This window comes from Aythya ferina (assembly GCF_964211825.1).
Source record: "Aythya ferina genome assembly, chromosome: 6".
NCBI lineage: Eukaryota > Metazoa > Chordata > Aves > Anseriformes > Anatidae > Aythya > Aythya ferina.
This window is the reverse complement of record NC_140303.1, coordinates 9,473,694-9,500,180: the sequence shown is the minus strand read 5'-3', so window position 1 is coordinate 9,500,180 and position 26,487 is coordinate 9,473,694. Positions and strand designations below refer to the sequence as shown.

Below are 26,487 nucleotides of genomic sequence, written 5' to 3'. Positions count from 1 at the left end.
CAGCACTTATCTTCCCTTTGAAAAGCCTTTGAAATCACTTGAAAGAAAGCAACAAAAGGAAAATTCCAGAAAATATAAAAAAGGCACAAGACTCTCTGCACCCCACACTTCCTTCAGTATGGGCTTAACTATCACTTTAATTACTTCAGCTTCCAACTTTTTTCTTTCTCTTTTATTTAGGCCACACTGGAAATTCAGGCACATTATGGATGGTTCCCTCAAAGCCACCTGAATAAGGATTCAAATGGAAATACCCGAGACCTGTGAACATTCACTGCTGGCCTCATCACAGAGTGCATTCAGTACTCTAACACCTCATATTGCTATTTACTTGAAAACACGATCTTCCAGATTTCTGCCGTATGTTTGTGGAAGACTTTCAGAGAGTAAGATAGGTGTAAAGTCACAGTGAAGTTCAAGAACAACCCCCCGTCCAAATTCACATGCTTCCACGCAGAATGTATCAAGTTCTGCTGTGCCAAGGGCTAATGAGGATCTAATTATGACAGAGATTCCCCTCTTGCCCAACAGCAGAGAGGGATGGCTCCTGACAGCGCCGGCCCATGCAGGATGGACAAACCAGGAGATGCTTTTCACCTCCACCCTGCCAGGCATACCGCACCCTTGCACAGGCTGTGTGGTACGGAGAACATTCCCCATTATAGCACTCACTTCACACAGAATGTCCAGAGTGAGTCTAGTCTCTGTTAAGGGTTAAGATAAAATTCTGAGGGAGCAAGCAACACATTTCTCCTTGTTTCCTTAGGTTAGCTCCCTCTGCAGCAGCCCGTCAGCAGCTGGGGCAGTACAACAGAGAAATTGTGACTTAGAGCTCAGCCCAGCTGGTATGACCGTGCTCCCATGCCACAGGACACGGAGGGCCCGTGGTGGTGTACAGCTGCCCCCCTGAAATCACTAACATTACACGGCAGCCAAGGATCGACCCTGTGACTCCTGGAGGTGTGTTTTTTCATGGAGAAGGGCAAAGACAGGGAGTGAGTCAGAGCCTCCTGCAGGCAGTCAGCAGGGGAAGAGAGAGTGAAAAGGCAATGGAGCACCAGAGGACCCCAAGGGAAGGCATACCAGATAGGCTCCAGGGTCTCATCCAGGAGTGAATGGGTATTGCTGCCCCTAGAGCGTATTTTGACCATCAGATGCACAGAAAACCTTCTGTTGAGGGGTACTTTGGCCATTTCCATGTGCAAATACTCATCACAACAAAAATCACAGCTTCTACAGGAGACGTCAGTTAATATTACACTGTTAGTCACAACCAAACTCTGAGAAAAAGAAGCACTTCAAACTGACCCACTGTTTAGTGCCAACAGAAGCAGAGGGCTGCCAGAGGCTAAAGATGTGTGAAGGGGGTCCCTGCTTTCATCAGGCTGCAGAGATCATGGCTTATGCAATGCTGGCATTGGACCTGTATCTTAAAGCAGTAACAATGAGCCTCACGAACAGCCCATTACCTTACTTGTTCCTCCTCAGCTGCATCTTCTTACCATCTCTTGGAAATGGCTACAGTTTCATTCTTGGAATTTCTGCTTCAAGCACGCTACGGTCTTCTCATCAGATTATGCCAGCATGTTTCAAAGGTTCCTATAACCAAGTAAATTGTAGTTAAAGAGAATACAATGGCATTACAAAAATACTGTGTTTAATTAAATAACTTAAGGTAGAAATCCAATATGTCACCTTAAAAATTAGTTTGACCTTCTGGTCCTTTTTAACTCTTTAAAATGGACCATTCCCCAAAGTTTTATTTCATTCACTGCATACACATGCTGCACTAAAATGGAAACTGAAGGCCCCTTTCACAGAAAATGTTCTCTGAGACAGCTTGCTGCCGGCACATTTTCTTTGAACCACTCTGTTCTGCTACTTGTCTTCCTTGTAGAAGAAACAACCCAGATGTATGTGGCTAATATAAAATGAGATGTTTTATCATCTGTGCTTCTTTACACCCAAAAGAACTCCGATGGAGTAGATGGAGAGCAACAGTAACACACACACAGTGCACAAGCAGTCCTTCAATAAATGGTTTATGAAGAGGTAACACATGCTTAATAAATGTTTTAATAAATGCTAAATCAATTGTTACAGACCAGGCGATTGCTTAAAACCATTTAATTCTCAGAGCTGTTGAACAGAGGACAAGAGGGAACAGAGCACTGTAAATACCAATTGTCAATGGCAACTTCCACAGCCCCCTCCAGCGTACTCACCACGGCCAGCATCTACCCAGCTGTGTGGTCAATGTATGGCAGCCTTTGGATGCTCAGAGGAACACTGTAATACTGATACATCTCCTACATGCTATTCCTGCTAGTCCTGAGGGTTTGATTCTCAGTATACATGCAAAATGCAGAGCATGAGCCCTGGACCTACTTGCTCTGCCACTTTACTTGGGTTAAGTAGTCCTTTACTGCTCTGTTATGTTGCCAGTTTTGTCTATCATTCACCCCAAGAGATTTGCAGGACAGACTGTATTACAGGAAAGGAACATATTCACTCCCTGATGTTTGGCCTTCATTTTAATCCTGTTCCTTCTGAACTGAGGCTGCCTGATTAAGAAAAGGGCATCTTGCCTGTCGTGCAAATTCAAAGCCCAGGCAGTCCCCCTAGTTTGGAAAGACAATGCTGTTGCTTGGTGGTCATTTTCCAGTGGATAGATGGCCAATTCCAGGCTGACTGGCAGGGAACACAGCATTACACCCACCCAAATTTAGTGAGGCAATCACTGAAATAGAGAGGATTGCAGAAAAAGATTTTACCTCTGCTGAATATACAGCATGAACTACATACTCGAACACCCCACAAAGCTTCTTTGTGGATTAAAGTTACTGGTCTCCTTTTTGTCTCCCTCCTTAGCATGTCTTGTAAATGTTCATGTCTTACCTGAACTTCTCTTCTTCATACCTCTGACACTTTTTTTGCAATCTCCTCTTTCTGTCTGGCCAGCCGATGTGGTACAAAACCCCTGCACTGACTGCAAGAGCTAATCCGTCAGCACCGAGGGGAAGGTCGGGCTGAGGAAGCTGTTCAGCTGTGCCAGCAGAGGTTCAATACATGCCAATTTGCTTTGTGAAGGAGCTCGCAGCATAACCACCTCTCTTGTGTTTTAAAAATTAATTCCAGCTTGCAACAAATGATGGTCCTTCACATAGGAGATTCCCTTTCCCTGATGCCAGCTAATGCTGTTCATCTGTTCCTTGTTGCTACAGTATCTGGAGGTCTGGCTATATGAAACCTATTTATTTCTGAAGTGCTCCAAGAAGGTGGGAGCAGAGCCCTCTTACAGAGATGAGTGGGGCTATATCATGCCCACATCACTGCTGCCTGCCTATCTGTGACAATTTGGATCTGCATCACCTGTCCAAGATCAAGCAGGAGGTTTGCAGCTGCAGGAGAATATAATCTGGTCACCCGAGTCAGGCTGTAACACTGAAATGACTAACAGTCTATTATCTTCATAGTCCAGCCTTTCTAGTCTTAGTCTTTGAACTCCTCGGGGCAGAGCTTTTTCCCATGTCAGGAAAGCATTCGAGGTTCAGACACAAACAAATACCATGCTTGGTAAATAACGGTACTACTAGCACACAGAGAATCTGAGACAGAGAAAGGCTTCGAGACAAGTCTGACAAATAATACAGGCCTGAAAGGGGAAATAGGCTGAAAATATGAGGAACATGAGAACTTTGAGAAAGTCACACTTGTTCCTGGGAAATGTCACTTTATTTGGCTATTCAGAAAAAAAAAGAAAAAAAGAAAAAAAAAAAAAGGTTTGGAAGCACATGTTATGTTAGTCAAAGAATGCTAGTTCAAAAATAAAATTCTTATTTTCCACGCCGACAGATGCCACCCATTTCATTAGCAGGACTTTAAGCTGAGCCATTCAAAGCTGCCAACCAGAGTCTCTCTTCCCCTCTCCCACTTTCCTTTCCAATGAACAGAACGTGGCCATCTGAGTTCACAGCGGGCTTTGAGCCTCTCCATCTTGAAATAACATGCTTGCCTTTGAGGCAGTGCTTTGCACTGTATCCCAGAGAGACGATTTTCCAGTCCCAAAGCAAATGAGGACCTTTATAGGAGCTCTGGTCTACAGTAATTAGTGTAGCAGGCATCCGCACAATGCAACAGGACAGCACTGGTACAGATGGGACAAGACAAGACACTGATGCAGCCCCAGGGAACACTCTCTGGGAGGACTGCCCTCACCTCAGCTTCCCTGTGAGCAAGTTTGCAATAGCTAGTGGAGGAGCTGCATTAACTTTGGCCAGAGGCTGGCAAGGAGTATGGGCTGAATTGCCAGGGGCACAGAGCAGCCAGTGAACACAGGACTTTTCCTCAAATACCTGTTTTTCTAGTAAAGAGAGCCAGACACCCTGTTGCTTTGAGAACTGAAATAGTGTTACCACCGCACAACAGGCAAATAAAACAAAAAAGATGCATTTTAGACAGTAAGACAAAGATGCATTACTAGAATTGTGTTATACATAAGGCATTAAATGCAGGTGTTCTAGAAAGGATTGTGTAAATCCTGTTGATCATCATGGAACATCCAGCACTCCACTGGACATGTTTAACCAGCATCAATGTCCTTAAAACAAAGCTGTACAGGGGATGAAACAGCAACCTGTGTGCAGGCAGCCTGAGCTTCCCCGCCACACAGCAGGGATGACCCCTGCCAGCATACATGATGAGCACATTGTGCCAACGCTTCCAGTGTAAAGAAGCAAACAAGCAGTATGTTGACCTGACTGGCTCTCTACCTGGAACGAGATGGGGATAACCATCCCAAGACACATGTTTGTATTGTGAGAATCCTGTCCATGGCACTTTTAGTATTATATGCATCAGGCTGAACGCTTTGCAGCACTTTCCTGCAGACAGGCCCGTAAGCCAGGGCAATGTACTTACTAAAAACTCCAGTGGGAACTCTGTCTACCTTCACCCAGCCTGAGCTCAGCTTTTAATGTGTTTTGAAAAAGGATTTAAACACATAAATCTGTGGGAACTACAAGAATCATTGTAAAACAGCACGGAATTGAATGGGATTGATCTGGGTAAGTCTGCGAGCTTGTCTAGACTGCAACCCATAATGCTCAGTTCCAAGCGGCAGTTAATAGTGTTATGCTGGGGCTTTTTTTATTATTGACCAACTCTATAAAACACTGTTTTTCAGGGAGCTCAGTACACTCTAAATAGGCCAGTTTGTAGTCCCAGGCCTCCAGCCCCTTGTTTTCAGTTACGAAGAAATCCTGTTCTCACATGCAGCAACGCTGACAGCCATGGTTTTCAGCTGCCTGGGAGTGGAACTTGGGGTAGGACCAGGTTACTTCTAAGAAGGCCACAAAAAACAGTTACTAGGTTGTAACTGTCAAGGGACAGGTCAGAAAACTGGCCAATTTTCTAAAAGCTGAAAAAATCTATTTTCAATATATCTGTTTGCTCAGAATAGAAATGGATGCTACTGTTACGGCTGGGATTAATGACCGCCCTTCTCCACCACGCAGCCACCCAACACCCCCTGAGCCCTTCCAACGCGGGGCACTTGCAGGGAGGAGCAGGGTGACGGTCTCCTTCCCCTCCAGTCCCTAATGCCCAGAGAAGGGCTTCTGGACCAGCACCAGTGGGGCTGGAGGACGCTGCCCAGGATGCGCCAGCAGCCCACCAGCCTCTCCAAGCACCTCATGCAGGGGCACAACGCAGCCCACCCTTGTCCTGCCGCCCTCCAGGCAGAAACACTCAGAGGGACACCTGCCTGGCCTCTGCTACAGCTGTGTTGTGTATTTGGACGTGGCCATTGCCATCAGAAAGAGAACCAAGACCCAGGCAGCAAAACTCCTGCACCTGCATGCTAAGTGGGGGATTAAGACTGTTTGTACCGTGTGGTGTGTTAAACAAGGAGGGACTGGGACTACTTAACTGGACAGAAGCCCTGCACATGTCAACACTTAAGCTCCACCGTAGTGATTTTCACCCAGCTCTTAGCATATGACGACTGCCCTCTGTGCAATTCTAAGATGGTCCTTGTCCAAAGAGCTGTACAGATGATGAGAAAACGGGTGCAGAGAAATACAGAGGGGGAGAAAGTTACAGCAAAACAACCTTACCAGTGCAGAAAGCAGAGTTATCTCCATCGTTACTTTGCTATTACCAGCACACGCCGCAGGGCTGGGAAGCCAGCACAAAGCTGCAAGTGACGGACTAATTGATAAGAGAGTTCTCCTGGCGCGCCAGCAGATGCAGAGATTATTGCTTCTGCCACATCAAGCCAGTGCTGTCCTCGATAGGGTTTCTGAGAGAAAATCCTCGCTTTTGATGTCTGCTAGTATCATCCAACAGATCAGATGACAGAGGAATGAAGAATACTAAGCATCACCAGATAAAGCAGTCAAGAAAATACACGGAGAATGCAGGACAAACTGACGGCGGGCTTCCTAGCCGGTTAGTTTAGAGTTAAACATCAGGCAGCTCTTGTCATTTCTCTTTCTCCCAGTAATTAACTGGGAGAGGGAAATGGGCTAGCACAGCTCCTCGCGGAGGGCCTTTGGCTGCTCCCTTCTCAGGGGAGGCAGGACCAAGTCCTACCACTTCAGCCCTCTGCCCGGCTAGGTAACAGGACTGTGCAGAGAACCACCTTCACCTCCTTGCAAGGACTGGCCGAAACCTGCTCAGTTCTCATTTCATCTGGCAAAAATTGATGGGCCTTGATCCAATAAGCAATCCCAATGTTTACAAATCACTACAGCATGCCGTGAAAGTAAAGCACATCGATCACAAAGCCAGTGAGTTCACATGAGAGGACAGAATCTTTACGAATCCTTTTATTTTTACAACCTTTCAGTAGTAAACCCTTCCCACTAGGCTTACAGACTTGCGCCCAGCATTTTATATGAAGCCAACAGATATGCAGACCACATTGGAAAGGAAATGGTCTCTCTTACTTCACACTGAAATAACGTTGTACGCTTCTTTTCAAGCTTGAAACCATGAAGAAAGGCTACAAGAGTCTGTAAACGCCATTTGCTCAGCCGCATGCTTTCTGCAGACAGGGATTTTTGTTTTCTCTGGTCTGCTGTTATCCAAGAGGCTCTGAACAAATTCAGACTCAATTTTCCCTGGGTGCAGCTTTGCTACCCTATACAGAATGGGACTCCCAGGGAAGAAGCCTGCTGCAGGCAAGGGATCCCTCCCTAAGAGGTCATGAATGGCTAAGGGACTCTGCAGGCCAGCAAGGCATGTGGCAGACAGCGGTAGACGATGTTATGGATGGGTTTAGGGACACAACAACTACAAATTCGAATACTGTGGCCCTTTACTGATAGCCCTCTGAGAGATATTTATAAAAAGCTGCTGCACTCTCATTAAGTGTCATACAGACAGGAAAAAGAAAAAAAAAACAACTTCAGATGTGTTTTAAGACCCCAGTGAGCTCATATTGGGCCAGGCTATTTATCTAAAACTTTAATAAATAGGATTTATTATACAGGTGATGTTTAATCCTTCTAATGTTTTATCTGACATGCGTTGCTGGATCTGATTATCTTCTTTTCTCTTTTTTTCCCTTTCATTACTTAGAGATGTAACGTTTGCACTTCATAACATTTACAGTTTTGCAGCAAAATGGTGTTTGAGCAGCTTATTTGTGAAGGCTGTATTGAAAATATCAAATGCTTATGACTGTCATTACATTTGTTCTGTGGTTCTCTTTGAAGATGCCAGATTTTTAATAACATTTCTGCATGTATCCTACTCTAGTAGCAGATAAACTACTCTGACAACTAGGTGATGATAGCATTTACTGAGCAGAAAGCTGTATTAATTTTTAGAGCCACAAAATAGAGAACTGAGCTATACAGATTATGAACTGTTATTATTCAGCACAATAATGCACAAGAGCCACATACTGTATTGATAAGCAGTTACTGAATCCAGATAATCAGTGGTTGGACCTAGATCTGAGCAGTAACTATAGTACCCCGGAGATTTGGAGTTGCCTAAAATGATGAAAACATTACTGAGAATTTTGCTACTTTGAATTTTTTTCAAATCTTTTGAGACCCTCATTCAAGAAGCTTTTTAAACAGAGAAGTTTTTAAATAGTGAAACTGAGAGGACACATTGAGAGCACTTTTCAAAAATTTAGCCCCTTGACGTTGCCTCTATTACAGCAGTCCTAAAATTCTTAGTAAAACCGTAGGCCTGATCATGCTAAAATACTCCAAGTTTTGCTTTTAATTCATATCTGAGTTTATGGGCTAAGAGCCACCTCAGTTTAAGCCAGTTTCATACCTTCTTGTGTTACAAATGCTGCCTGTCTTCCAGCTGGTAGCAGACATGGTTCTGCGAACAGAGATACAGCACAGCAGACTCCTCACACACAAACACGTTACACGACTACACCAGCCCACATTTCCAACCACATACAAGCCAGTCTTTCTTTGAAGAAACTTCAGCCCATACCAGTGTTTGCCTCTCCTGGGATAACCTCATCTTAAAAACAAACTACAGCCAGAACAAGCAGCACTCCTGCTGTTCACACAGGCCTGTATCTCCCTAAGCTGTAACCCAAAGCCAACAAGGCAGCACTGCTTCCCAGGAGTCACAGCCTGCTCACACACTCAGAAAAACAAATGTAAAAACAAAGTAAAAACACCAGTTGGTGGCATACACCCAGACAGCACTAATCCTCCCATACGGCACAGCACAAATGTTTGCAAGCTGCAGGACATTTCTGCTTTCTTTTATATTTGAAGAATTTGTTTCCTCTCTTTCCCAAAAAGCAGCTTACAGTACCAGATGACAGTCTGAGCAAGTGAGAGTGGGGAGCTGCAGCCAGAGAGCTGGAGGAGTCACCCAAAGAAAAGCACTGTCTGGTGTCAGAGACCAAGTCCTGGCCTGGAGCAGCATCCACCTTTAGTGTCTGCTCACACAGAACTCTCTCCTGCTAACCATCTCATATCATACGTTAAACCAGTTTTACACTTGCCTTTACTATCCTCTGCCAGCCACTGTTTTGGTACAGGTAATATATAATTTTTTCCAGTAACAATTTTTGTCCCAGATGGATGAAGCATCACTCAAATTCTGCATGCTGTGGTCAGCAAGAAAGACTTCAGAACAGAATCTCCCACTTGTGACTTTCCCCAAAGTCATGTTCACTGCGTGCCCTTGAGCTCTGACCCCAGACAGTGGCAGCCCAGACAGGCATTAGAGAATTACAGAGTATCTTGGGTTGGAAGGGCCCTTAAAGCCCACCCAGTTCCAACCCCAGGCTGTGGGCAGGGACACCTGCCACCAGACCAGGGTGCCCAGGGCCCCATCCAGCCTGGCCTTGAACATCTCCAGGGATGGGGCAGCCACAGCTTCTCTGGGCAGCCTGTGCCAGGGCCTCACCACTCTCTAAGTAAAGAATTTCCTCCTGACATCTAATCTAAATCTCCCCTTTTAGTTTAAAGTAATTTCCCCTTCTCCTATCACTATCTGCCTGTGTAAATTGCTCTCCATCTTTTCTATAAGCCCTCTTTAAGTACTGAAAGGCTGCAATGAGGTCAACCCGGAGCCTTCTCTTGTTCAGGCTGAACAACCCCGGCACACATGCACTGGTGGCTCATGTCAAGCTTTTCATCCACGAGAACCCCCAAGTCCTCTGCAGTGCTGCTCTAAATGAATTCTTCACCCAGTCTGTGCTCACATCCCCAACTGCCCCAGCCCAAGTGCAGCACCTTGCACTTGGACTTGCTGAACCTCATTAGGTTCACATGGGCCCACTTCTCCTACTTGTCCAGGTCCCTTTGGATGGCATCCCCTCCTTCTGGTGTATCAACCACACCACTCAGCTTGGTGTCATCTGCAAACTTGCTGAGGGTGCACTCGATCCCACTGCCTATGTTGTTGACAGATATTAAACAGTACCAGTCCCAGGACAGACCCCTGAGGGACACCACTCACCACCGGCCTCCACTTGGACATAGAATCATTGACCACCCCTCTCTGGGTGCAGCCTGCAAGCCAATTCCTTATCCACCGAATGGCCCACCCTTCAAATCTCTATCTGTCCAATTTAGGGATCAGGATGCCATGTGGGACAGTATCAAAAGCCTTACAGAAGTCTAGGGAGATGACATCAGTCAGCCTGCCCTTGTCAACTGATGCAGTTGATCCATCATAAAAGGCTACCAGATTGGTCAGGCGCAATTTGCCCTTGGTGAAGCCATGCTGGCTGTCTCTGGTCACCTCCTTGTCCTACATGTGCCTTATCACTGCTTGCAGGAGGATCTGCCCAGGCACAGAGGTGAAACTCACCACTCTGTAGTTCCCTGGGTCTTTCTGGGGTACCTCAGATCTGTCCCAGTCCAGCTGCTGTTACAATTTCCCACTTTTTGTCCCTGTACCCTCAGAGCCAGCAGATCTGAAACTTAGCTTAACTCTAAGTATTTCACATCCACTGAATAGGAAGAAAATCCTTTGGCACTTCAGTTGATCTCCCTGGTAAATCAGGACTAGAGCATGATCTTGCACAACTGGCCCCTCTATCAGTTCAGATCTCCATGAGTTTTCACAGAGCTCCCACTTCCTCTGTTTGTTCCCAAAATTATGAATTCTGCTACTCTGGAAAATCCTGACTGTGCCTATGGGTGACATTAGAGTTTTTGAGCTTTCAGCTCCTCACGGGCAAAATATCTCATTCAGATAACTGTTAATTTCACTCACCTCAAAATCTTCTCTGCAAGAAGCTATTAAATTGCTGACCTTCATTTTATCACTGATATTTGTCTTCAGTCCACAACTGCAAGGAGAATAGAATCAGCGAAGATTTTATTAAGAACACATACACACAAACAAGCACGTATTTAGCCAAGACTTTTCTACTGAGTCAGCTCTAGGGTCAAGAAACCAATAAATGTTTTCCTCTATCTGCATTAGGAACTGCGTCCTTCTGCATGTTACCTCAAGACAGTTGCTCCTGAGCTTCTATTCTCCTGTGTTTTTATCCCATAAAAACAGATTATTAACATACTATTATTTGCTTCTGTAACTAAATTTTAATGTAACAAGAAGGGAATAGAAAGTACGGTTATTAATCTCCAAGTGAAATGAAACCACTGATGATAGCTTCCCTTCACTAAACCTGCCCATTACCTTCACTTGGACACTGCAGTAGCAACCACTCCCTAAGGGACAGCCAAACTGTTTACCATGTTTATTTAATACCACTCCCACTCTTATTTATGTTTTAAATAATTAAGTTAGCATTCATAAGAGCACAGAAAGCTGAAGCAGTCTCATTAGCTCATTTTGCTGAGGAAAGTGTAAGCAAGCGTCAGCAGCACAATATTTTCTATAGTAGCAATCTCCATGGACTACCTTTCTACCACAGGCTTTTGAAGGGTGCTGTTCATACAGGTTTCTAAACATGACCACTTATTTGAAATACTCCTTCTGAGACAACGTATCTGACACGCTGCATCAAAAGGTTTGTCCTTTTGTTTTCTTTAATGTTTAAATATGCCTTGAAAAGCATTTCAAGAATTCCTTTTACAGCACTTTAGATACTTTAATTAGATTAGAAATTGAAATTAACATATAGAACAACAGAATCTCCAAGAAATTTAATGAACTCATTTACTGCTTTTTCTAATTTCAGAATAATGCAGATCCCTCGAATGGGCAATTCCCTGAAATCTATTCATAGCTCTGCATGAACAATTTAACTTCTTGGGTGGTGGGGGGAGCTCTTCTTCCTTTCCTTTCTCTTTCCTTTATTACTGGTTATTTTTGCTATGTATTTCCCTTTTTAAAACACCTGCCATGAATCTGAAAAGAGTTAGTGAAGCTAACACATCTTAAGTGCCAGTTTTGTGCATTGGAAACATCCTGACTCTTGGGAAACCCTGCAAATAATAACCAGGTACGCCGTGATTTGAGGGCAGTCTTATACCAGCCTATCTCCGCTGCCCCTGTGGCCTGGCCACCGCAGGACACGGACATGTTCCCCGCAGGCCAGCACAGGGTGCTCCAGCAGCGCCAGCTCTACCCAGTCCTTCACCATGCTCTCAAAGGAGGAAACAGAGCTCGTCTTCTTGGGCATCTCTTCTCCATCTTCTCTAGGTGAGAGGCAATAGGAAATCAGAGCCTTTTTAGGAGTGTAAGGTAACTTTCATTTTATTAGAAGTAAAAAACACAGCCTTTTAGGAGGCCTCTTTAAAACCTCTAGAGAAAGCATAGTTTAAAAGGCATCTTTAAAAACAGATAATTGTGTGCTATTAAAATTACATCCCATGACTTGAAAGGGACTCAAAATCTGATTAACACTGAGAAATTTTTTTTCCCTGTTGCAGGAGCAAGATTGCCTACCTGCAAGGGGCACCACCCCTCTTCCAAGCAAGAGGACAGAGGCAATGAAGAGGGCACAAGTCTGGCACAGTCTCACTCCCCTTTCCCAGATGGCACAGAAGTCCAGGGGAAGCTGCACAACCACCCTTTCCCAGGTCCGGGTCATACAGGGATGTTTTCTTGCGGCAAAAAGCTAGCCAAGGCTGCATTTTAACTAACAGTACCCAGTGGTACTACTGGCTGATTTTTATAAAGAATTGGCCTCAGGGCTTTAGTGCAACTGGAGCCAAATTGCACAGCAGTGGTGAGGGAGATGCAAGTATTGAACTGTATGAGACTGGGAAAAAGCCAGGGGTAAAGGGAAGTGACAGCACCACTAAGCCCGAGGCGCTGCTGATTTTAAAGGTCTAGCAGAATCTGTACATCGGTGACCCTGGGTGAAAAGCATTATACAGACTTCAGAAATTTTCATTGGCCATGAAATTGTGTAAAAATAACCATAAATGCGTTTTTGTTACTGCCTTCTGCCTGGTGTTTAGGCAGCAGTCCCCAAACCATAACCCTTGCCACTCTGAATCAAGTTAATATGGCAAAGAGAGAAAGCACAGAGAGCTAGGTTGTGCCCCCAGCTGCTCTGAGTCAACACATTCCTCTGAGGTCAGGCATCCTCGCAGCAGTTAGAGATGCTGGTGATGCAGCTGGCCTGTGCAGCACTCGCTCCCTCGCAAGAAATTTGTGTTCATTTACATTTTGGGAGACGCAAGCAGCGGGAGAAAACAGAGACGTGATCCAGGTCTGTGGAAGCAGGGAGAGGGCGAGTGCTGATGGATGCTTGGGAGGCTCATGCCTGCACCTTTGTCAAGGAAGGCAAGACGTCCTGTCACGTGCAGTGGCCTCCACACTCAAGCTACCACTACGGGTTCTGTCCTAACAACATCCTGACCTGAAAACACAATTAAATATTCTGAAGATTTGAAAAAAACAAAGATTTAAAGGAGTTGGCCAAGAGTGATACACTACAGCCTCAGATGGCTGTTTTTCTTCCTTGGCTGCTCTACTTAATATGAAACATTAAAAAGAAGTAAAGGAAACTATAGTTTCATTGCATCAAGGTGGAATGCCACAAAAAGCAGTTTGGGAAAAAAAAAAAAGAAGGTGGAAAAGAAGAGTTTGAAATTTAAGTTCCTGCACCACCTACTATCAGTGACAAGAAACAGGATGTTATTTTTATGAATGTGATGTCAAATGTTGGCTTTTCTCACCTCATAGAACAAACAGTTGCAGTGTTCAGCTTGCTTGATAACTATCTAGAAACTGGTGTTTGCAAGTATTTACATCACTTTTGTTCAGTTTATTAGTGAAGACATTGTTTCTAGTGTCTCTTTTATAGGGTCAACCAAGTTCAAGAAAATCAAACATTCCTCCCTCTTTTGTTTCACACATCAGCCCTAATAGGGATCAAAGAACTAACAGTGGATTCTTCTTGCTAGCGGGGGATTTGCATCTGAGTTCTCAAAAATGTGGACAGAAGCAGCAAGTGGAAGCATACTAATGTCTGGTAATTGCTTATTTCAATTTTTCTTTTTCCTCTTTTATTTAAATGGAAAAAAGAAAAGAAAAAATAAAAAAATGAAGAACACAAAAGCAACAAGATCCCAGAGAAAGAATAAAACCCAACCCTCTGGTTTTGGCAGCTGCAACTGCTGAAAAAGACCCATTAGCAACATGCAAAGTGAAGCGTGCGGTTCTCCCTTGGACGGGGCAGCACAATGCTAAGTGGAGGTCTCACCACATCTCCCTGACGTTCTTCCTCCCTAAGCCAGGCTGTGCAGTCCAAGACCTGCTCAGCTCTTGCCAGGAGACTCCAATCACTGAAGGATTTATTTCAGTGACCGGGGATCAGGTGGCTCTCATCCACTGGCAAGTTTTTGCTCATGAAACCTGAAGAGTGGTGCATCCAAGAGAAATTCTTAATACATCCCCAAGCGCTGTTGCTCCAGCTGAGCAAAGGCAGGTTCTGTACACCACATCTCTTGAGCATGATGCTGAGATTCAGTTTTACTGGAAAACCTGAAAGCATGAAGAAATTGCTGGAACACGCCACCAGGGACTATAGCTGCTAAAGGAGTGTATCAGATCCAACTTGTAACAATACAATGCATAGCGCAATGAACAATGAATGATCTCAAGAAGTCTGACATTTTCTTTCAAATCTTCAGTCTATAAAATATCAAAAGGAATCGACTAAGTGCATTTCATGAATCATGCATTTCAAGACAGGAGCTCTGGGTCCATTTTTAAAGACCACTTTTCTTGCCAATGGCATACCATAGGAATTCATGTGTAATGCCTATGTCCAAAACTGAGTTTGAATGACCTTTATCAGTCATTTAGTTTATTGCCATTTATACTGTAAGTCATGTCTAGTACTGACAAGGGTGAAGTAAACAGCTTTGCTCTAAGAAAAGTGCAAAGTGCTCAGACCTCACTTTGAGATTTGGACCAACTCCATGATGAAGGCCTGCAAAATAACTTCTACACAAGTCTATCCACTGCATACCATACCTCATATAGAAGAGGGCTGCATCTTATCTACATGGGTTTACTGTTGTGAGCTTTTTTGCCATCCTATGCTGTCTGGGAGCATCTTCAAGAATAGTTTGCAGAGAGTGATCCCAGGATGACGCTCACTGTTCCTTCAGATGTTTTTTTCTGCAGTTAGATAGTGACATTGTGAAGAACATCAGGTTAGCTTGGACCAGAGCCTACCTACTGAGCAGCCTAGTGGAGAGGAGAGAAATAACATACAAGAAAGGAAGGGGAAGACAAACTAATTACTTCTGAAACCATAATAATAATAACAGTATCCTCATGGACTCACTTCTCCTGGTCCCATTTGTCTGTTAGAGATTAAGTAAGGAGTTACACACTTCTCTGTGAGCCTGTATCTGGCACAATGCACACTTCTGGCCTGGAATAATTCTCCCGGGACACATTGAGGACGGATTATATTTGCGACTGCCATGTCCCTGTCCTGTAACAGGAAGTCTCCCTGACAACATGAAGGGTAGATAAGGACAGATGGAGCAGAAAGAATGAAGATGTAAATGGACTTTCCCACAAAACCCTGCAAAATTAGAGCGAGGACTTTTTGTATGGAAAGCAGTGACAAGAAAAAGAGAATGTCCTGCTTTTCCTGTCCCACAAGGGCTGTGGGATGGGGAGGGGAGAAGCAGAGGGAGCGTTTAACTGGAGCAGCATTGCAGCACAATTCCCTGTGGCTGAAGAGGAAGGCAGCAGCAGGCTGTGAGAAGGCCATCTGAGAAGTCCCTCAGTATAAGCAGTGACAGGAAAACCCTTCACAAGTGACTGAAAGAAAAACCTGAGTTCTGAAGGGCACAGAAGCAGCTAGAAAAGGGCATTCTTATTAAAAGGTATGAAATATGCATATTCAACAACAACAGAAATCAGTAACAGGGTTACTCCCATTACTACAGCCTCAAGGCTATAGTTACTTAAGTACACAGAATTTACCAAGATTATTTCATTGATACAGTACTTGATCAGTAATTCAATTACCATGCAACAAGCCTACATCAAACAGCTACACATGCAGAAGATATCCTTGGCATACTTCCCAAAACCGAACATTCATGCATCTTTCATATGGCCAATATAATTAAATTTACGTGTACATGTAGCAGAACAAGCACTTTAAGTAATAGGACATAATCCTAGCAGTTTAAACCTTTTTTTTTTTAAAATGAGGACTGATCCAAAAGCCTGCAACAGAGCATGGATATCCTCCCACTGCACTGGCATAAGGTTTCGTGTCCCATCAACAAGTCTATAAGAATGCAATGTCCTGTGTACCCCCGTGACTCTCCCCAGGGTCGCTGGAGATCTGCAGTGCCTTTGCCCTGCAGCCCTGCTCTACATTGCTTCATCCCCACCGGGTCTCAGGCACCCCCCAACCCTGCACTTTGCTTTGGCTGTACTCCTTTGGGCAACATCCAAGTCACAGATAAAGGTAAGGAGGAGCAACAAGATGCAGAATTAAGGCTTACATTACTACTCCATTCCTCAAAATGTCAGGCCAGCATATTTCAACATCATGTCTTACATTCTTTATTGGGTTAAATTCTGGCCAAAAAAAAAAAAAGCATTAGATTTCCATCTAGCTGTAGTAAACAGTGATTTATTTGATACACATTTTAGTTTAGTGACACTACATTGGGCAGTTAAAATTTAATGGGAATGTTCTCCTCCAAACTCTTCCCATCTGGATTATATAATCTTTAATATCAGGCCTCAGTCCACCGATCTGTGGGCCTGAAAGTGGTTACACTACTATCATACAATGAACTAAATCTTCTCTTTACCTTTTCTTTAGGGTTTATTTTCTCTCCCTACTCCCACTCCCTCCATAATGCTAAGAGTGAGCAGAGGGTTAACAATAATGAAAATGTGCATGTAATACTAATAAAAACCTTTGGTTTTAAAGGCCACACTTGATAAAAATTTATAAGGGCTGAAGTGCTCATAAATTTTACAACCTACTACACATTTTCTGATTTATATACATAAAAAGGGCCCAGTCATCCACGTAGCTGAATAGGCTGATGGTTTTGTATGTACAGCCCCTGTTAAGCAGACCACTTGTTCAATATTGCCTGTGACTATGGGAGGTATCTACAGTCCTATTTGTTTCCAGGTAATTACATGCACTACTGTAGCCAGGGAGCTAGACCGTCGAGAGCATCTTTTCCTCTGTCTTGCTTGACTGAGCCTCTTCACTAAACAGCGTGGGCGACAGGACTGAGCTCCCAGGAAGGTCTGTGGTGATCTTCCGGGCTCAGAGGTAATCGCCACTTACACACGGGTGCCCTGGCTGTTCTGCTAATTGTCATGTGAACTCACAAAGGCTCCCACCTCCCTTGTTTCCTGGTCTAAACCAGGACTGTCTCAACAGGAAAAATCAATGATTACACCAGGAATTTTACACTATCTATTTAATTTCATCATCCTGCAGTAACCTGCCTCAGAACTACTGCTAGCTGAAGAATACATGGTTATCAGGGGAACAGACTAGTTGTGCTAGCTGCTCTCATAATATTTTGCAGGGGTCTTAGACAGTATTAAACGCAGCGTTTTGGAGTCACACACCAGTGTATGCCCATGCAATGTTTTCCTCCAGGCAAATATATCGCGTGCTGTAAAGGCAGCGGTGCAAGGCTTTGAAATGCCAGGCCCAGGGAGCACCACTGTGACTCAGAACAAACACTGGTGGAGCTAGCACACACACCAGCTTCTCCAGAGCAAAAGAAGTGAAAGAAGTGCTGCAGAAAAAGCTGTTGGGGGAAATTTCTTCCTTACAAAGGAACATTCTTCCTTTGCAAGCTGTTTGGTAGCCTTAACCATGAGGGTTGTCCCTCCAAAATTCCCCCAAGTCCTCCCCCTTTCACTGCTGACCGTTTTGTTAACCACACAAAGATCTGATTGTTCTCTTTATCTTGCTGTGTGCTTGCCAGCCAAGACATCTGATGGCACTGACTGCTCTCAGCTACGTGAGACACCATTTCTGGCTGGCAAGCTTAAATACTCCTTTTCCCTTAATGCTCTTCTTTAGTCTCCAAGCAAAATGCTGGGTGCATTCCTGTGCTAGGGAGATATTGCTGGGAAGAGCAAGGATGCCAAACTACCATTACCTCAGAACTGTTGTTAATCTATACTGCACATCTGTAGAATGGGTATAATCATTCCTTAACGGGCATAATCCTACCAACTATTCCTGGTCTCCTCAGACTACATGTATAATGAAGACCCCTAGGAAATTAATATGGACTACCCATACAATATTTATATGTCTAGAACAAGTGGAGAGAATCACAGTAAAATGTATTTCACTTCATATTCAGCCTTTCCTGTGAAAACCCTGCTTTCAGGGGATTTTTGTCTCCAAGCTTTTAAACAGATTTTTTTCCTCCATTACTATTCTAGCTACTAGAAAGGCAGTAATCAGATCGTTAGCAGGGTTCACAAGGATGACCCCAATGTCACCTTTGCTTTATATTTTGCAAGAGCATGGTTCAAACTCTGTGCAGCTTGCCTCCAAAGAAGGCAAGGCACACTGTATGAAGTCTGACAGATGCAACAGCGCAGTGGTAAGACCTGTACCTTCTTTCAATTCCACAGGCAAGAGCTAAGTTAGTGGCCCAAACCCCGAAAGCACGGTAGGCAGAACAAGGACAAGATGGGGGTAACATCCTAATTTAATCTTAATCCTCCATCCTTGCCCCGCACGCCGTGCTGCTGTACAGCAATTCTGCTCCAAAGTTTTCACAGAGCTGTGCTGTAAACAGACGGATGAAAACCACCCCCCAGATGGACGCAAAGAGCCAGGGAAAAGTAAGGTGTGCTATTTGTGTTTTACTGTGGCCTTTGTACCCCAGCTTGGCCTGCAGCAGTGGTATCACACACACGTGTGCCAGCAAACAGGAGCAAAGAGCTCGCTGCAGCACAGGTGATGGAAACAAAGCAGGAGCCAGCAGGAACTCCCCAGGCCAGTATGCTCCCTGCAAACACCAGAGTACAATCAAGACCCTATTTCTTCTTCACCAAGTGAAACCTGACAAAGTAGGAGGAGCCTGGCCATGAACAGATAAACGAGAAGACACAGACATGGTGGCATTGATAACCCTACCTGCCAAACTCAACTACAGCAACAAAATACCGCCTCCGCTCTTACAAGCTGCTGGTAAAGCCAGTGGAGCCAGGGGTGCAAGCTGGTAACACATCTCCCTGTACAGCAGATGCACGCACTGAGCTGCTCCTGGTCAGCACTACCTTGTGCCCCATTGAGTGCCACCACATTTTCCAAGCAAAACAACCCCACTACATGTAAAAAGGAAGGATAGCCTCTCTCTCCTGAAGTATTTTCAAATGGCTTGCTTACCACATGGCTTGGATTCATTCAGAACATCTGGGTGATGCCTAATTTCAGGCTTCCTCTGGGAGCTCCCCACCTCCCTCCCTGTGGCAAACGCTCCACACAGATTTGCAGCAGTGTTTTCTGTCATACTCCAGGTTACAAGTGGTTGTAATGGTGCAGGAGTTTCACTCAGCAGCCTTCCCAGCAGGGCAACCAGGAGCTCTGTTGTACCCTGCAAGAGGAAGGGGAGAAGTCTGCTAAGTGCCAGCCCCAGCGGAGCATCCACGTGCTGGAATCAGCCTTTGACAAGAGGCTGCAGAGACACAGCCACACAACTGCCAGGCAGCTGCCCAGCTGCCTTGCTTGCTGACCCTTCCAGATAAGTCAGGTTTTACAATTTGTACTATTAGCTATGTAGCATTGAACATATGCTTCGTGCGCCGCACTGAGCCCCCCGTGCTCTGTAATCACTCCAGTTTTGGTAGTGCAAACCTCGGCAGCTAGATGCCAGCTAGCTAATGGTTTGCACACCATGCTCAGAGATGTTACTGCGACAGGACCTGTCTCTGAGCCTGCTAACCACGTGGTCAGGTTCCCAGCAATTTGCTTCAGCAAAGCACGAAAGCAAGAAGAGGCTGCTCTAAAGGATGTTCCGCAAAGCCCACAGCCTTATCTTATGCTCTTTCCAGCTACCACCCCTTAAGCAGTCACTCTTTTGCTGAAGGAGCAGAAAGAGGTCGAGTCACCTTATTTCTTGCAGGGTATGCAGGGGTTACTGCAGCTCAGAGGCTGTGAGGCCACGCGCTCGGCACCTTAACCACATCTGGAGGCCTTAACCACATCTGGAGGCCAAGGATAGGACTGGCAGCCTTACGACTTAATACCTCCAGCTTCTGCCAAGCAGTAAGTGCTCCCACGATGAGGGAGCAGCAGGTAAGATGGGAGTAGTAATTCAGTGAGAGTTCCACAAGCCGAGCTGGCAGGCAGCGTGATCGTTCTGCAGTTGTATTTACCACCAAAGGCAAGGGAGCCAGGCAATAAAAGCAACCACAGCTCAAAAGGTAATTTCCTTGCCTTTTTTTAAAAGGCAGAAGACCAATTTAGGGATGAGGAGGAACTTAAACAAGTCAGCTTTTCTGGACTGGATTCAACACCACAGAGCTTGTTTACAGATATCTAACCTAACAATCATTTAAAAAATAGCTTCCTGGGGCATCCCATTGCAATGCAGAGCGGCGCCCGCGAAGCTGTCCTGCCTGCTGCAGCTGCGTGCCTCTGCTGAGCCCACCACCACATTAGCAGTCCCACGCGTGCCGAGATTTGCATAAAAGGAGCAGTTATCAGCAATTATGGCTTGCCAAGGCAAAATTCTTCAAGGCCGCTTTACAACCAGTGACAGATGTAGCATTCCCAAGTTTAAGCTATAATTTATTCTTAGACTGGGCAAAAACATAAGGAAAACACACTGTGTGTTTTGCAAAACCGCTCATTTAGGCATCTGAAAAACAGTTTTAAAAAGGGGGAAGGAGGGAAGATGAATAGGGACTAAAGGAACGAATAAACTGCAGGCACAAAGACAGAATTTAGAATTCAGGAAGGGTGACAAATATCCAGACTGATTTGCTCCTGAACAGGTTGACTTTTACCTTTTGTTCACAGCAGATGATACCAGCATCCCATGTGGAAAAGCTGTCCTTTTCCTTCAGGGTTTAATCGCAGGTAATAATCACAGCGTGCAGGCCTTTCTCCAGCTGCATTGCCAAGATCAGACCAAGCACATGGGAGGGAAAGGAAAGAGGCTGTACCAAAGAGGAAACCCATTCCCTCCTAGGGCTCTGAGAAACACAGGAACTTCTCACTATCGACCCCTGCTGTGAACCCGGCCCTGCAGAGGGAAACACAGGCTGTGGGATGCTCCATGGGTCTGGGTGCCAGGACATCCAGGACCTGGTGAAAGTCCCTCATACCCATAATGGCTACATTTCCAGCTCTCCTCAGTACCAGTCCCACTCAGTATGCAACGCCTGTGGCAGAAAGGGTGAGTGATGTGGAACAGAAACTTCTGGGAGGCATGCAGCATCACAGGATCATTTAGGGTAGAAGGGACCTCAGAAGCTCTCCAGTCCAACCCCTGCTCAAAGCAGGGTCAGCAAGGATGTGCAATGAGGTTGCTCAGAGCTTTAGGATGTGCAATGTCAGGCCAGCACCTCCATTCTGCATACTTTCCAGAAAGTAATTCACTCTCCCCCTCCTCAAGCTAGGTTAAGTTTTCTCTCATCTGCTCCCTTTATAGAAATATGTGCCCTCAGAGGCCACCCAGCTAGCCACAAGCATGCAGTCAAGAACCCTGGCAAGTGAATCCACAGATATGGGGAACGCTATCCAAGACAAAGTCCTACTGCCCTACAGAGGATCTTTTCTGGTCCTGGCACTACGTACAGTCTGCATATTCCTGCCTGCAGGACCTTTTCCAGATGCAGAAGTGGCACTGGCACCACTCAGCTCAAGCTGATCTGGAACAACCAGCCCACTAGGAGATGGCAGCCAGGAGCCCACGGCAGCAATTAGCACACCCATCCCACCCCAGGGCACACGGCGCTTAGGATCCACAGTGCAAGTGTGTTTGGGTTCGGTTCAATCCATCTCCAGTGTTAACAAGCAAATCAGTAACGAACAGAAGCAAGAAGATAGAGACTCTGGACACCTTCCTGATGTCTTTAAATTTTAAGCATGGTATGTTCAGGACCTTCTCTGGGGAATCAAAGCATTCTGATCTGATGCTATAAATGATAAGTGAGAGGGGTTCAGTGGTTTCTGCAGGCTTTGGACATCTATAATTCAAAATCCACTGCATATTTCAAACTGTTTTCCTATTTGATACAGCACAAGCGAACCCTTCTGAGAGCGAAATGCTGTACTGAAGCTGTGAGTGACTGACCCTTTTCCAGTCCAAGCTATCTTAAAAAGGAACTTTAGCACCAGAGCAGCTTTGCTGAAAGCTGACCCCCGTGCAACTCTGTGCACAAGCTCGGGATCACGGTAACTATCATTATTAGTACTGCAGTATTATGCACTCAGAGGTCACGGCACACCAGCACTAAAGCCTAGTTTTATTTGCCCTACCTCCACTGTACGCTGGAACTATGCAAACACAAGCAGGACCCACAAATGCAGACCCACAGGGCACTGAAGGTGGCTCCTGGGGCAGGCGGCTGCAGCATTTTCAGAGCCTGACCGAGTGCTGTAGTCCTGGGCCAGGCAGTCACTTGGGGGCAGTGAACCCTGCACCCGCAGGTACTGCTAACAGATGGAAAGGGATAGCATGTGTTCCTACAGTTTCGACTCTTCAGAGGTTTTCCCTGCTAAAACCAACAGGTCTTTCCACCTCACGCAAACTTTATTCCCCTAACACTTCATCAAGTTTAGTCTGACTTTGCACAGCAAAGCAGAAAGCCACACGCTGGCTGCCACAGCCACCACCAACTAAGCTGCTCAGAAACAAGCTTCCAGAATCTTTCAGGATGTGCAGTAGCTCAGAGCAGTATTCTCAATGCCCTGTTTTTAAAAACAGGTGAACAGCCTTGACTAAAATAAGAGGAATTTTAGAATACGAGCCTAAGGCTGTGTTTGTAGAAAAGATCAACCCAAGCAATTAAAGTCTGGAAAAATTACCACCGACTAAAAACAGCTTGTGAGTTCCAGGAAACCACAGCGAAGAAAGCACTGACACATCTATTGTAATTCACATGCAGTTGTTCCCAGCGCTCTGCCCACACTGGATAAATACCAAGCCTATTTTTGCCTATGCAAGTTTTCTTACCTCCGCACTTACCCGCGTCTTTCTCATTTTGGCATGAAAACAAGACAACATATCCCTTACAGGTAAGATACTTGATATACATAACATCAAAATTCAATCTTCCCTGACACAAGTGACAGTTGAATCCCCTTAAATTGAGAAATTATCCTCAAACCTCAGAGAGCAGGCAAAAGGAGAGCTATGAGGGAGGCATATACTTCTTCCTGCAGGGTGGCAGGTAACAATTCGTTCCTCCTTGCCCCACAGTAACATCTCAACATGTTTCTTGGCCCCTCCAGCATCCCAGGCTATGCCACTGCCCAAAGAACAGCCTAACCCTTCCCATCATCCATTGCACTTTTAAAAAATATACGCATATATTAAAAAACAAACAAACAAAACACTGTACCCATTGTAAAAAGCAGGAAACAAATCCTTAATGAGCTACCTGCAGCTCCAATCCTCTCTTACAGGGTCAGGCCCTGCACAGGATCAGCAACATTTAGCTCGACTCCGCAAGTGGAGGCAGGAGCCCTGGAATTACCTGTGGGTCACTTCTCATCCAGGCTTTCTTCCATGGCTCCGCACCTTCCTCTTGTTCACTGCATGGTCAGATCCGATCTGAATAAAATCACTTCCCTGCTATCCTATATTCCCTTCCACTGTGCTGAGACCAGACACTCATAACTGGGACCAGGCACACCTGGCCAGGCCTTCAGTGCCATCTGTCCTCCTCCTCTTGTGATTAAAAACACCTGAGTCATCTGTCCACCCTCCTCCTTCCCTCCAAGACTTCTCTGTTCAAGTTTCACCTCTATTCACCCTTTATATTAGGATCTTCTACTCAGTTATGCTAAGATGGTAAATACATCATTAAATTATCTGGAGGCATAGAAGGAGAATGAGCTGCAAGGTTACCAGGACAGTCTTTGTTCCTAAGGGCGTATGATTCCCCATAATGCACAGATGCTTACCAGCGAGGGGCAGTTGTGTGTGCGGGTTGCTTCTCTCAGCTTGAGCTTCTTCCCAGCTCCGGTGTGCCCATTTCCAGCGACTTTCTGTACGATCTTCTCTGAGCAGTTTGCTGAGTCTGGCCGAGCCTATCTTCATGAGGCAATCAGTGTGCCTGCTCCCGTCCTGGTCTGTGTTCTGCTAGCCAGTTCCTTTTCATTCCTTCTTTCTGCTTCTTTATTGATGACATAACTTCATCACATCGCCTTTTTCTTTTCTTTTTTTTTTTTTTTTTTTTTTAATCTTGAGGGCAGGCTCCCCTCTTATACCCTTCTCTCCACAGCAGTTCTTTTCAAAACAACTTTTCATTGGTCAAACAACTTTGAATGTAACAACAACAGCAAACACCCAGAAACATCCAGGCCTTAATGGCTGGAGAACAAGAAACCGGAGACTGCATGGAGTCTCCTCAATCACCCTTCTTTGTTCCCTCTAAACTCTTTTACATTCCTGATGGCCTCATCGTTAAGAGTCTAATGTTATCTCAACCACGGGGCTTTCTAACCCCCATGGCCACACTCCCAAATCTCCCCCTTCTTTATTAATATCAACCATTTTCTCTACACGAATTACCACTCCATATATAACACCTCGGCTGTTTCCTGCTGGTTTGGGTGGCTTTTTTGGGGCCCTTTCTCCAAGACCTTTTCCCAGAGGCGTCAGCCACCACTCTGGAGCTGGCTGGAACCACACAGAACCACCTGAAAGCAACCAAAACTGAACAGAACCACCCAGAATTGCCCCAAACTGCCTAGAATTGGACAGAACCGCCCAGAATTGCCCCAAACCGTCCAGAACCGGACAGAACCTTCCAGAACCCTCCAGAACCGGTGGCGGCCAGCAGGGGCCACGCTTTCCCGCCCTGCGGCCCCTGAGGGGAGGCGCGTGAGCGCTCCCAAATGGCGGCCCTGAGGCGAGCCCTGCCCTCGGGGCTGCAAAGCCTGATGCAGCCAAGGGCTCGCGTCTAAATCCGTAAACCCACTTTGAATGCTCTTGTTTTGAGTATCCAACGAACTGAGGCACCTGAAAATAAACCCGGTGCTACCTGCCGTAACGATGGTGGAGGACCCTGTGTGGGGAAGGGGCTGGTCTGCTAAAGTTGTCCCAGGAGAGGACAGCCTTCAAGGAAACCAGCAGAGAAATTAGGCTGTAGGGAAAGTTAAGTGCTTACTAAAAGCCTCTGGTGAAGAGGAGGGAAAGAAGGTGACGAAGTTACAAAACCCATCACCGATCAGAGTAACTGCTTGTTTAAAACTTCAACAAAATATCCAAAATATTTTATCAAATCTGATGCTGCTGATTAGCCTTTAAAAACAATGAATAGCATGACTGGATTTTCAACAAATTCCCTGAAATAAATAACTTCTTTTTTTTTTTCTTTAACCAATGCTAATGATGAATAATGGGCTGGAATTAGGCAAGGGAAAATGGAGGATAACATTTCTTTTCCCCCACCATATATGTACAAATGTATGTTGAGACAATTAAAATGAATGCCTTCCTGAAAAAAAAAGTGGACTCGCTTTGATTGGTTTTAAACTCCTGCCAAGGTTTTAAAACCCACTGAATCTGCTGCCAAATTTCTTTTATGCTGTTGATATAGACTTTGTTTATTGATTTTGGTACAGGCGAGAAGGAACGAACCTGCGGCTGTAAGCACTGTATCAAGCTGTTGGACTGCTGCGTTTTCTGCCATGAGGATCTAACGTTGGTCTCTTTTTCCAAACAAGTTACCACTGAAAGCTACTTTTTTTGTGTCCTGCAAAGTCTCCAAGACATTAGATTTGCTACTTATAAAAATCAAAACAATATCACCCCCCCCACCCACAAAACAGCACCAAGGAAATTGGTGTTTTCATGTCACATCCCACCCTCTTCCATCTAAGCAGATCTTCAGAGTCAGTGTTGTTAGCACAGAGTTAACACTAAGCAGAACAGCAGTAGCCATGCTGGTACTTGCACCTTGCAGGCTGGATGCCCCGGAGCAAATCACCCCAGATAGAGCCTGGGGCATTTTCCTTGCCAAGAGCGGGGCTGCCAGGTTCCCCCCTTCTTGTGCCCCAGCTGTCCATACCTCAAAGTGCAAATCTAGGTGTCCTGAGCTCTCCAGTGCAGGCTAAATCCCAACGTGAGCACAGGTTTCTGTGCATGACATGCATTTGGTGGACAAGTCAAGTGCTGGACACACACTTTTTCAGAAAACACCTCGCTCTTTAAAACACCATCTGCATTGGGTGCGTGCCCACCTGATGATAAACATTGCTGCATGGAGCCAGACTAGAGCTGGGATAAGGGCTGCATGCAATAAAGGGGAGCGACAGACCGTAACTTTAAAATAGGCTAGGAACTTGGAAAGAGTTACACAAATCTGTGTTCTTAATTTTTTTTTTTCCAGGAGGAAAAT

The 26,487-nt window shown here is 45.3% G+C and overlaps 1 protein-coding gene across 3 annotated transcripts in view; it reads right to left on the bottom strand.

Annotated features, from left to right (window-relative positions):
- LOC311439266 (uncharacterized protein) overlaps window positions 1-26,487 on the bottom strand; it is a 218,497-nt gene that overhangs the window by 100,528 nt on the left and 91,482 nt on the right. Inside the window, exons 1-3 of one of the 3 annotated variants that reach the window (XR_014694629.1) lie at window positions 24,047-25,383; window positions 10,720-10,795; window positions 1,470-1,599 (exon numbers count right to left, since the gene is read on the bottom strand). Coding sequence is in view for 1 of the 3 variants with exons in the window: in XM_084524761.1 (XP_084380887.1) it covers window positions 10,720-10,795 (76 nt within the window). In the remaining 2 variants the exon portion in view is untranslated. Of the gene's footprint in view, window positions 1-1,469; window positions 1,600-10,719; window positions 10,796-24,046; window positions 25,384-26,487 lie in introns of those variants that run through there. The other 2 variants (XR_014694628.1, XM_084524761.1) reach the window with 2 other exon arrangements.